Source organism: Perna viridis, chromosome 6, assembly GCF_037379345.1.
Source record: "Perna viridis isolate PV_CMFRI_1.1 ecotype Kerala chromosome 6, ASM3737934v1, whole genome shotgun sequence".
Classification (NCBI taxonomy): Eukaryota; Metazoa; Mollusca; class Bivalvia; order Mytilida; family Mytilidae; genus Perna; species Perna viridis.
The window spans coordinates 40947617-40960266 of NC_142450.1; the positions used below are offsets into that span (position 1 = coordinate 40947617).

Sequence of the window (12650 nt, forward strand, 5' to 3'; positions counted from 1 at the left end):
AATGGATTTAAGTTACTGAGAGAAATATATTATATTGAATCCACACACAAGTCCGGGCTATCTGCTGTCCTGTAAATGCAATCACTCATATGTAACTTATTATTATTATGCATTGCTAACATTAATATGTTCTATTTTCGAACAAACGAGGTCTTACTCTATAGGATTACAAAGGATGTCAGTAACCTGTTACGTTTTATAATATTACAAAGATGAAAGTTGTTACACGATAACAAATCAAATTTTAGAACTAACATTGAAATCATGGAAAATTTTACAGCTATTGTACCAGATCTGCCTTGGTTTTATAAAGTAAAGCGGAGTCAGATTTTGTCTTCACAACAAATTAAATCAAAATATGTCAGTATTATCATAATGCTTCCATAATAAATCTACAAAACCAATAAATGTTTTCATTCATTGTAAATATTCTTTTAGCTTTTCATTTATTTTTATTAATTCCATTTTTTACTTTCTTCATTAATATTTGGTAATTTTATTATGTTTTACCGTTCGTCTGTCGTGCGTTTAAACGTACGCTATGAGTGTTTGTGTATCAAGCGTTAAAACGCACGCTAAGAGCGTTCATTTATCGTGCGCTTAAACGCACGCTGGGAGTGTTCGTTTATCCTGCGTTTAAACGGACAATAGAAGCCTTCGTATCGTCCGTTCAATGAACGTTTAGCGTGCGTTTAGGTATCGCAAGTGCAGGAAACCCACAGGTGTTCAGAAGTGTAAAATTACTTGGAAGGTATTATATTATCTCAATTTGATTAACCGATATGAAGTTTACTCATTGCATCTTGCATTTCACGTCCTACCAAATAGGATAACCTCCAAAGTTGGCGCTTGCAAGAGTTTACTCGCTTGCAATTTAACGGGTACGGCAATCGGGTAAGGACATGCTTAACTTTCAAGAGCACCTTATGTTTTTTTTTTTTTCTCATCTTCAGTTTTCGATTCAAAAAAAGATCTTATGTTGTCTACATTTAAAATGTTGATCATGACGTCCGTGGTTCCAGTTTTACCGTTATGGATTCTAAAATCCTTGAATTATCTTGTCTGATTCTTCAGGTTTTCCTGTTATTAAACACAAGAACGTTTATACATAAGACAATTACAAATACTTAAAAAATTAACAGTTGATATTTGATGTTGAAAGTCATTGTTTTTCCATGAAAAAAGCAACGGCAAAGTTTTAAAGTGTTGGCAGTAACATGTTTTTGCCGTATATGTATGGGTATGCAATTCACACTTATTGCTTAAAAACAGACTGTCAAACTTTTACAAAATCATGTTTAATTCAGGCCAAACATTTGATAGATGAATTCAAAATGTACATGATATCACTGGTAACAAATGAGTGATAATCTTCTGTTATTCGTAAATTGAATTTTCTCATTTATTCTCTTCGCTTGGATATCAGGTAGGCATGAAACATATGGCATCAATGCTAGACAATGTAATAAAATTGCGGGTACAGAACACTACGATGGACATGACGTTAATTAGTTTAACTTTCGACTATGAGACTCTTATATATACGTGTCCGATTAAATGAGCATGTATATGCAAGCTAGATTTATAAAATCAATATAAAGAAGCGAATAATTCAGACAGGATTAGTGTATAAATTTGAGAAGTAAAAGGTAAATAGCTATGTCCTTTTGAAACTATATTTTCCATGTCTTATTAACGACAGCATACTCATTGTTCGAATTTGCAGAAATCACATGATCAGCTTGTAATTTAGGTGTCTTATTTACCACTGCGTATTCTACTGCGTTGGTCTCGTCTCCTTTGCAAATAGTTGCTTCGCTATTTGATGGTTTTGGTTTTAATGCGGGTTTAAATTTCTTTGTTTCAGACAAGACTACATTGTCTTCTTCCTTTTGGCTAACACTGTTAATACATGTTGAACCAAATCCCAATTGGTTATTTTCTGTTGATTGAGTCTCCAATTCGACAGTACTATAATTTCCTATACAAGTTTCTTGAACATCTGATGAAACGTAAAGCACATTGTCTGTTAATCCATACGAGTCATTATCTGCACTTTCATCCGCTGGGTGCTTATTCTGTGTGCGCCCGTTATGGTTTGATTTTTTCCGTCGGCTGTGAAGCATTATTAATCATTTAAAAATATGCAAACATGATCACAATTATAAAAAAAAATCAGCATATATTCATTGAAGTCCGTAAAAGGCAACATGCATAATATGATGTATTTTGTCTTCGAAATTTTGGTTTCTTTACTTCAAAAGCATTTATCGATAATGTCATATTATGTGTTAACTAACGGATTGGTGGTTCAATAATTTTTGTTTCCTTTATCACTAATTAAAATCACATATATAGGACCTTTTTGTTTATTTATGTGCTATGCCATATATGTACAAAAGGATATGAAATGTATAATGGTACTTACCACTTGCAAACTACAAACCCTAAAGCGGAAATTATAATAAGGCAACCTCCGGCACTTGACCCTGCTACAGCGTACAGCTTCAATCGTCCCTCGGGAGCTGAGTTCGAATCTTAAAAATAATACATATTATGTCACTGTAAATTAAACATCTATGACAAAACAGACAACAGATTTTCTATTACCGGAACAGCAACTTGAATAAGAGTTGTTCTAATTTTAGAACCAATCTGGATAGGCTACGTACTAATTTAAATAGTTTTCTAGGTGGAAATTCGTCTAACATTATAGCAATTAGTCCTACTTATTTACTACTTATCACCTGTGTGATCTTTTGCCACTGTCTTTTTACTTTGAATAGCTATCAATTAAAATGATGACATTAATCTTTAAATTAGGAACAACCAGTGTATTACATGTACAGTAAGCTATAGTTTATACCGTACAAGTGTTACAGAGAAGGGCCATTTACCAAATGAGTATAAATTTTTTTTTTAAACTCGAACAAAAATAACAACTGCTTCATGATTAGCCCGTGCGTTTTGTACATTTATTTCACGTGTGCGTTACAAAAGGTTTGTTAATGATATAATTAATAATTATTTACTTTGCTGCACTGCTGTGTGCACCCTTTTTCAACAGAAATATATATCTAATGAACCGGTAACTACAATGTTTTTATTTCGTTTCGTTTGCAAAACTGTATCAAATTCTCTGCCAAAAGATCAAATTGAATCCGCAGGGTTAATAACGGCAATACCTTTGTCGAATGATGTAAATAAAAGAGTCCAATGGGTGTATTGGCTTCGAACGCGGTGTGTTACAAGGTAATAAGGTGTCATACCTGTTTGTGTTTCCAAAATTGTTTGGTCTGACAAACTAGTGGATTCTATTTTAAGAGATGTCGATGTGTCGTCAGTCTGCACGCCGTTTGGTACATATCCGGTAGTCTTAACTCTTGTAGATTCAGTGCTGTGCTGTCGATTAGTAGAAAATTGATTTTTTGTCGTTTCTATTGTCGACGTGACGACTGTAGGGTCAAAACATTGGATTCCTAAAGTTGCTGGCGTTGTTAAATTGGAATCTAAAAAAAAAACGTGAATGAAAAAAAGTATTGACTCACAAATATTCAAAATATATAGGATACTATGCAGTTATATTTTTGCATACAAATTGACTATTCTTCCTTATTAGAGATTGATTAAATATGTATTTAGTTCTTATTTTCAGATAGATAACACTAAGAAAAAGAGAAATGAAATGGAAAAACAATACTTCTCAAAAGTCTGTTTAATCCAAGTGAAATTATTAATGTCATTACGAAATTCGTGATGTGTATAATTTGCGCAATGATAACGTATACTGATTGGATAACATATAACTTGTGAAAAGTGCCTACTATTTCTTTGATGAACAGGGAATGACAAGTGTAGGTCATGTCAATTGCCTGACAGGTTTGAAATTCGGATGGACAAGTTTTACAAATTTCTAAATTTGTTGTTAAAGTATGGTGCTGTGATATTTCATGGTTTAAAATTGGACCATGCATTAGTATTTTATGGTAAGTGTTTTTATTTCCGAGGGTATTAAAATTTTTCTCAGATATCGCGCGTAGAAGATATTAATTGGAACTTACGATGTTATTTGAAGACCAAGCACACGTACATAATTGTTTACGTATGAATGTAAACAAAGAGGGTCAAATGTGGTATTGTGGAATGTACATGTATTGCACATGTATAGGTGACCTAGCTTCATTATTGTTTGTAATGTACCTATTTATTTAAAAAAATTGTTTTATTTTGAACTATCATTTCTTTTCGTAAAGTGCCTCCGCATAGTAGAGGCACTTGCTTCTATCAATGACTGGGCTTTACATATATACCCAGAGAAGAATTTTTCTAGAAGTATCTGTATTAGTGATAGAAACTGGTGACACGCAGCTATTGTTGATAAACAGATATGACCGGCAATAGAAAATGATCATTTCCAGCTTATAAGTATTTCTAAAATATAAGACATACAGTGCAACAAGTGTTCTTTTTTGTTAAAGCTTTCAGACTGACTAGTAGTATTTTTCCTTATGACTTCTATGTTATAATTGTAGAGTGTATACTAGTAAAGTGGAGGCGGATGCCCGTCAGTCCTTCCTTACATTACACGGGGAATCTCTTATCCGTTACTCCTCCTACACCACTTGTTGGTATTTAATAAAACTTTCACGATATCTCCTATTTATGATTTTGATCCCAATTACAATCTGGGTCAAAAGGTGCAGATTATCAAATAGGGATATGGCGGTATCAAGTTAGTGGTCATTAATTATAGTTTTTTTCCAGTTATTTAACATTGTATTTGTTGTTCCATAAGCAATTTGATAGATTTTATTTTCGTGGCATCTATAGGTACATTTTGTAGCTGTACTTGTATTAATTTGTTATTATTTCATGACACATGTATTTTTAGTAAAAGTATTTTTTTACCTAGCGTAGGAAACAAGACTGTAGTAAGTAAGTCACTTTCGGTTTATAACGAAATCGAGCATGTTAACATAGCCGATGCACAAAAACATGTCACCTTGATGGACGATATTAGGTAAACATGTAAACATATGTAAGTGTATGTCATGTGTGCAAGCCTTCGATGTCAACACTCACTAAAACATTTTTTTTGGTATGATTATTACAACTAGAAAAAAAAATCCGAATTTTTTTGCAGGCGGGTAGAGACTTGTGTAATTTTCCTGATTTTTGTTTAATCAAAAACAAGGTGTGATCGATTTTAAATAGAACAAACCCCTATTCGAAATCATTTCAATAAATAATATTGGTCCTGTCTTATTATTATTTCAAATAGTTTTTCTTGATAGTTTATTGTTTGTAAACTATATTCTTTATTTGAAATGAACATTTTATCTTTTTGTCCCTTAAAGTAATCTTTGAGGTCATTATCAAAAGCAACAGACAACAGGATTCACTTTTCCAACCCAAATAAACGAGCGCACGACTTTTATTGTTCTCGTCGCGGTAGGTTTCTGCCTTTCCATCAATACTTTACACGTTCCATCGTTTTTTTACGCTATAGTTCTATATAAGTAAGTAAGTAGGGTAACATATCAAGATAAGTGGGCATTTTGAAATGCAAACAGCCCTTTAGTACGACTGTACAGTCACCCGTAAGTTGACTTAAATTATATGTATATAATGTCAATGGGAAGTTTAAGCAATTCAAAAGCTGTACCTTATTGGTTGGTTTTTAATGATTTCATGTCTTCGATTCCACAACTCACCTCTGTATATCTGTAAACAGTATCCATACATGACTGTCTCATTTGTTTTCCTCAATGTCAATTTGAATGTTTGTTTATCTGGAGCTGTAAATAAACGATTGTTATTCCCAGTCAAACACGTGATAGGATCTAGCGTTTCTCCTACACTCTCTGATGACGTTACGTTTTCCACATCTATCTCTAAACCGCAACTCACATTTGTAGGATCTAACGTTGTAAGGTTATTATAACTTTTGAGATAGAATACGGTAGGACTAGTAACCTGAAAGAGAACAGTTATATCACAAACACAACCACTGTGCTGTTCCAATATTCGTAGCGCAACACTGTCAACATTTATTGACCCATCAGTGTAATTCTCCTCTGCCGAATCGCTGGTACACATTGTTACAACGGGTACTAAAAATAAAAGATATATTGTCTTTGAAAAAAATTCAGTTCGTCTTTTTTCATAACTGAATCACTTATTTTTGGATTCCTTTTTTATTTCATGCATTGCTTTAGAGCACGTAGCAGTTGTAAGTTTATATAAAATATTAAAATAATTTTGTTTCAAATCTGTAATAAGGCTTGTTGATTATTAATAAATCATTTATCAACTAAGGAAAGTGTTAGAGTTAACATGTATGTCACGAATACATAATAAAGGAATAATGAATCCACGCGAGAATATATTTATTTGATATTTAAAATACACAATAATATCGTTATGTTAAAATGTTTTATTGTGGATGCCATTTATTGGCTTCTGTGAATATAACAGACGTTTATTACATGTCTTTTTTATGAATGGGTGATTTCATAATGGCACTGTTGTATGTGTCAGGTCTATAACAACGGCATAGGATGCCATTTAAATGCATGAGGCAACGCCGAATGCCGCCATTTCAGACATCATATATCATTATTACGGACCAAGGATATATAACAGGGCCATTATGAAAACTACTATACCTTAAAAAGTAATCAATTAACTAAACAATATTGTTGTTTTACTAGCATGACAAGTGTAATACCGTTTAATGTGAGTCATTTGTGACAAATGTATATATTTAAAACTATTCAATAAAATCCAAGAGTATTTGCATACAACATCGTATCAACTAAATTACCGTTAATCTTAAAAAAAAAGACATATCTGCCATCATTACCTATATTATGAATATAACATTATACCAATAGGTGAACAGTCCATGGTGAAGCTGAAAATACTGTGACATGTTTTAGGGTGAATAATCCCTTCTGTAAAAATTCGGCCAGCTTGAAATTTGTCTTATCTATAATAGCCCTATAATAATGCCCTGTTGGTCGTAAAAGATACTAATTGAGTTTAGGTAAAAATTGGCATTGATCAAAAATTTACCAAAACGTTTTCATCACTAACTTAAAATCTCCTTATTTGTTACCACATAAATTATATGAATACTATCTCCTACTAATATTCTGAAGAAAACAAGCGGGAAAAATAAAGATTGATAGTTGTTTTTGTCTGTACAGAGAAAACAATTTCAAATGTACAAAAGATTAGAATAAAATGAACTATACACTAGGTAAGTGTATCCATATTATATCTGTTAAAATTTGTAAAATATTGATCATCTACTTTCATTTTATTATTTGAAATGCATGGATGCTTCTTGGTTTTGTCTAGTTCCAAGTTAGCAATCAAGAAGAACAAGTCCTGAAAGATAAATTAATTCCTAGCGCTCACAGAATACAGACAATTACAAACGCAACAAAATGTACAGCAATTAAAGTCATAAAACTATACATGAACTATATTGTTAAGGTCATTTGTAAAAGTTAGGCGCACTAGCATTGATGTTTTGACCGAAAATTAATGCAAAGGAAAGATTCAAGACTTATATATCCCTAAAGAAAGAATTGCTAATTTGAAAATAGGGGTTACATAAATTTTGTAGCTTGGGAGTCAATATTCATGTATTTAGAAAAAAAAAATATTTATGTTGTTTTGTTGTTAAGATATAACGATAATAGATATGGTGACTATGCCAAAGCAAGAACAACGCCAGAAGGATGAACAATGTCAGCCCAAGGTTACCCATGGATCTTCTTGAACGACAAGTAAAACCTCACACCACAGGGCAGGCTGCTGCTGACCACAAAACAACATTTTCAACAGATGTCTGTTCCTAATCATACAAGATGGACTTCTGGAAATTTTACGAGTTAGTATTGCGAATACAATTCAGTTATGCTTTGACAGAGATTCCTTTGCTACCAAAGGAAACATTATTATATTAACCTCAGGGATAGAAAAGCAGACAGCAGACAGAACAGAAATCCTGACAGATCCTGACAGGGTCTGACAGAGGCTGTCTTGGGTTGGGACATATTTTGTTCTATTCCCTGACAGAGGCTGTCTTGGGTTATGACACATTTTGCCCTATTCCCTGAAGATCCTGATAGAAACTGTCCTGGGTCGTGACAGAGAAAATACGAAAAAGCTGTTCTAAACTGTCATACCCCTGGACAATTCCTGACACTAAATCTTTCTATTCTGTGTGACGTAATTTAGAACAGGAAGTCCGCGATTAATAAATAAAACTGTGATTAATGTAAATTAGCCAAGCCGATAAGGAAAAAATCTTGATTTCCAAATTTACATTGAATTTTCAATATATATAGAAAACTCGTTGTGATCATCACCCCACAATCATTCGATTGCTGTTTATGTTCCAATTTACGTCGATCACGGTCCAGTCACTCATCGTCAAAAATTATCTATGTTTACATGTATAATTTTTTTTACCTTCTGCCATATATCTGTGATATTAATTAAATTAAATTATTTAATGATGAAATTAAAGGTATATGTTTCTGTTCTAAGAGTAAAAGCGGTAACCGATAACTTTCAGATGTTTGGTAATTCTCACGAAGTTCAAGATTGACAAAGTACTTTTTGAGAAACCTACTTTTAATAACATAAGGGTCGCAGATCGTTCTAAAATGTTAAAATTGACAATTTAAGGATTAAATGGATGACTGATACCGAAATGTTTCGGTTAAAATTCTTCAAAATGCCACTTTTAGCAACAAATATGAGTATGAACACTTCCAATTTACCTACATGCATGGTCTTGTATGTAGAAAATGTAGAAATTAAAAATGTTAGTTTCATATTAGCGACTGTGACACATGTATTCAAGTAAAAATTCTAAAAATTCTGCTAAAATGTATGAGTGCCAGCAGTTTTATTTTTTTACAATGGTCATAAACTAAAATACTTATTTTTTTTCAATATAACTATCACGTGGGTGACTGTGACACATATATTTCTGTCAAAATTCGTCAAAAATATCATATTCCATTTTATGTATGAGTGCCCACACTTTTAATTTCTATTAGGGTAAAAAATTAATGACTAAAATGCTTATTTTGTCAATTTAACTATCATGTGGGAAGCTGTGACACATTTATTTAAGTCAAAATTCTTTAAAAATGTCATATTCTTGATAAATATAGGAGTGCGAGCACTTTCAAATCTATGAGGGTCTAAAAACTAATGACTAAAATGCTAATTTTGTCAATATAACTAACTTATAGTGGCTGTGGCACGTTAATTTGAGTCAAAATTCTTTAAATATAACATATTCTTGCAAAATGTATGAGTGCACACACTTTTAATTTCCATGAGGGTCAAAACTTAATGACTGAAATGCTTAATGTTTCAATATAACTATCATGTGGGTGGCTGTGACACATTTATTTAAGTCAAAATTCTTTAAAAATGTCATATTCTTGAAAAATGTATGCGTGCGAGCAGTTTTAATTTCCATAAAGGCCTAAAATTAATGAGAAAAGTGTCATAAAAGTCGGGTAAAAAAAAATCAAGTTTAAATAAGGCGAGGCTTCCGTTCGGTCGTACGAATCGGGATTCGGGTGCTAGGCCTTTTGCGGAATCACGTATACGAACTGTAAAGTCAGAGAAATATTCACGAGCTAAATTGACTCTCAGAATCTGTCAGGAACTCTTCTAATCCACGTATATGTTCTACCTAGAACATTTCCTGACAGGAGGGTGTCAGAACCCATGCCAGATTATGACAGAGCTTGTCTAAAGCCCTGACAGACCATGACAAGGTGTGTCGCGTGTCAGAACAGTTTCTGACAGTTTAGAACTGTTCTATGGCAGCGAATCCTGACAGGATCGAAGAGAAGTTAGAAGTGATCGCAACTGTTTTATCAGGATGTTGTACCATGAAAATGGCCTTCTGACGTTTTAACGCACATTAATGGAATAGCACATGACCATGTTTGAACCAATAAGAGTAACTTGTCTTTTTCTTTACAAACTCATATGTAGATATCGACGATATAAATTTCAAAACTAATGATACTTATCAGTATTATACCTCTATTATCGTCAACGTCGGATGGGCATGGATCAGCCAGTACCGCTGTACCTTCAATGACATTGAACCTTTACAATAACATTTGTGTATCTCATTAAGATGATTAAAATCATTTTGAAGTTCAAATTTTTTTAAAACTTATGTATATACATTTTTTTATTGCCTTTATTGTGTTTTGTTTGAAACAAATATTTAAAATACATTATTCAGTGTAAGATACGTGTAATTCAATGCGTACGCACACACTTTTTTTGAAAATCTAGCAACTCAAAGCGTCAACATATTACAGAACAATTTTAACTTTTATTCATTGCAGTAAAATACACCGACCTAGTATGTAAGCGTAGAAAAACAGTAAATTTGTAAATTTGAGAAGGCCTTACGATCCGAATTATCTTTTGATTCATATTACTCTACTTCAGGTATCTTACATTTTTATTCAAGTTAATGAAGATTTATGTGCACAAATATGCATTTATTGCATTTATGTACTTATTTAATAATATCTTACCGGATAACAAGAAACACGTTGCAAGAAGTAACACATTTAAAATAAATTTCAACACCATATTCATCAAGGAAGTAATAACCACAGTTTGTTAATTTTACGCATATCATTCACAAAACTTACTTATTATATCCCTTCGGAAATTTAACACTTCCTCAGTATTAGTTTCTACTGTTCAGTGTAAACTAACTAAATGTGTATGGATAGATATAATTATATTGAAATATTTGATTTATATGTATAATTTGAAAGACATTTCTCTTCTCTTCACTCTTGTTTTAGCTTTCAAGTAACGTTTACTCAATTTATGGTTAAGATAGAGATGCATATTTTTCTGATCCTGATTCAGTATCAAGAATATAACAAGCATTAATCTTAAGATTACAACTTGACATTTCCATTGAATTCTCCCTTCTCTCTTGTTAAGATTTCAAGAGACTTATTACTCGCCCAATTATGTCTTGAATAGGCAAAAATCTATTTCTTATACAGTTTAAGTATCAAGAATATGGCAAAATATTATTTTTTATTACAACTTGACAAACTTAAGGCAGCTTAAAAATCAAAAGAACGCAATCCAATGACAATGGCTTGTTTTTGTTAACATGGCATTGCTTCTAACATGATGCACACTTGGTCAAAGACAGGTGTTCCATTTGACTATTGGAATGATACCTATTTGATCATGAATGTAACTCAATGTTATTCATTCCAATACATGTTAACTAATCAACTTCTTATGCACATTATGTATCTATATAAATTGTATTGTATATTTGTTCTCTATGCCATAGTATTATGGTGTTTGAGTAGTAAAAGATATAGAACAAACTTTGCACGACTATCGCCAAATCTCCTTCTTTACGCGCATGACATTATGATCGCACAAGACCTAAAGATACTACAGGCAGAAATATCGTCTAAATCAGATCTTTCATTTCAGTTTCCATTATATAGATGTAGTATCATTCCTGAATATTTGTTATTCAAGAATAACTAACTGTGATCTCCCCAAACAAATTTGACATACTTTGATGATTTAGATTTTTTTAATTAATTTAATTACATAAGACCTCATGTCTATAGAGTATACTTTCTACAGACGACTATTACTATAGTGATTGTGATTTTGTTTTATTCTATCAAACATGCTTCTAGAACCGGGAAATGTTCAGCCTTTGTAGAAATCATCACTGCAAAAGTTTTATTGTCGGCATCATAGATTGGTTGAGAAATATGAAGTTTCCATCCCATAAATGTGAAAAAAGATACTCGCATTAAGATATTACGTATCAACAGATTAAAAATCGTTTAAAAATGAAAAAGAAATGACATATACTAATCACTTGAAATTTGACTGGTGACGCTGGCGGAGGTTGACAGTCTTAATTTACTTTTATTGTCTGAGTATTCAGCTTGAATTCTCCTCTTCTCCACTCTAATGTATTTCGCCCTAAGACCATAAACAAGAACAAAAAAAAAAAAAAAAAAAAAAAAAAAAAAAAAAAATTAGACTTCAATTCTACATTTCATTTGTATTTTATTAGTTGAAGATTTTTTCTCTTGAAATGTAGCTACTGTTTACTATTTACTATTCAAATTTAATTTGTTGTTAATGTCGTTTTAAGTTTGAAAAATAGCAAGCTTACACATAAGTTAGTAGTTTAAAAGAGTAATCAAATGATCAAAGGTTCTAGTGGAAATCAAAAGAACGCAATCCAAGGACAAAGACCAGTTGGGAAAACTGACACACAGCAAAGAACATGAAATAATTAAAATAATACGTTTAAAGAAACCTGGAAGCAGGTGCACCGGTATGGTAAGCGTCTTGCAAGTGATGTCATGAATTTTGATTTAAAATGACGTATATATTTATGAAGTGAGAAACTGACTAGAATAAATTCTTATAACTCCGGCCATTTCCGGCAATGAGTTCACTTTTTTAAAAGAAAACTTGTCTGCAAAATATTCTCATGAATTGATGACAAAAGAAAATATCAAAACGTTTGAAAAATTACCCAGGTCTAACCCTGAAAGTACAATACTGAAATC

The 12650-nt window shown here is 32.2% G+C and overlaps 1 protein-coding gene across 1 annotated transcript; it reads right to left on the reverse strand.

Moving 5' to 3' along the window:
* Window positions 1-1568: 1568 nt before the first annotated feature.
* LOC148614976 (uncharacterized) lies at window positions 1569-10733 on the reverse strand. Its single transcript, XM_088589563.1, has 6 exons — window positions 10602-10733; window positions 10091-10141; window positions 5715-6113; window positions 3270-3509; window positions 2429-2537; window positions 1569-2115 (listed from the first exon to the last, which is right to left on the reverse strand). The coding sequence occupies exons 1-6, from the start codon at window positions 10663-10665 to the stop codon at window positions 1674-1676; spliced, it is 1305 nt and encodes a 434-aa protein (XP_088445689.1). The 5' UTR covers window positions 10666-10733; the 3' UTR covers window positions 1569-1673.
* Between the last annotated feature and the right edge of the window lie 1917 nt (window positions 10734-12650).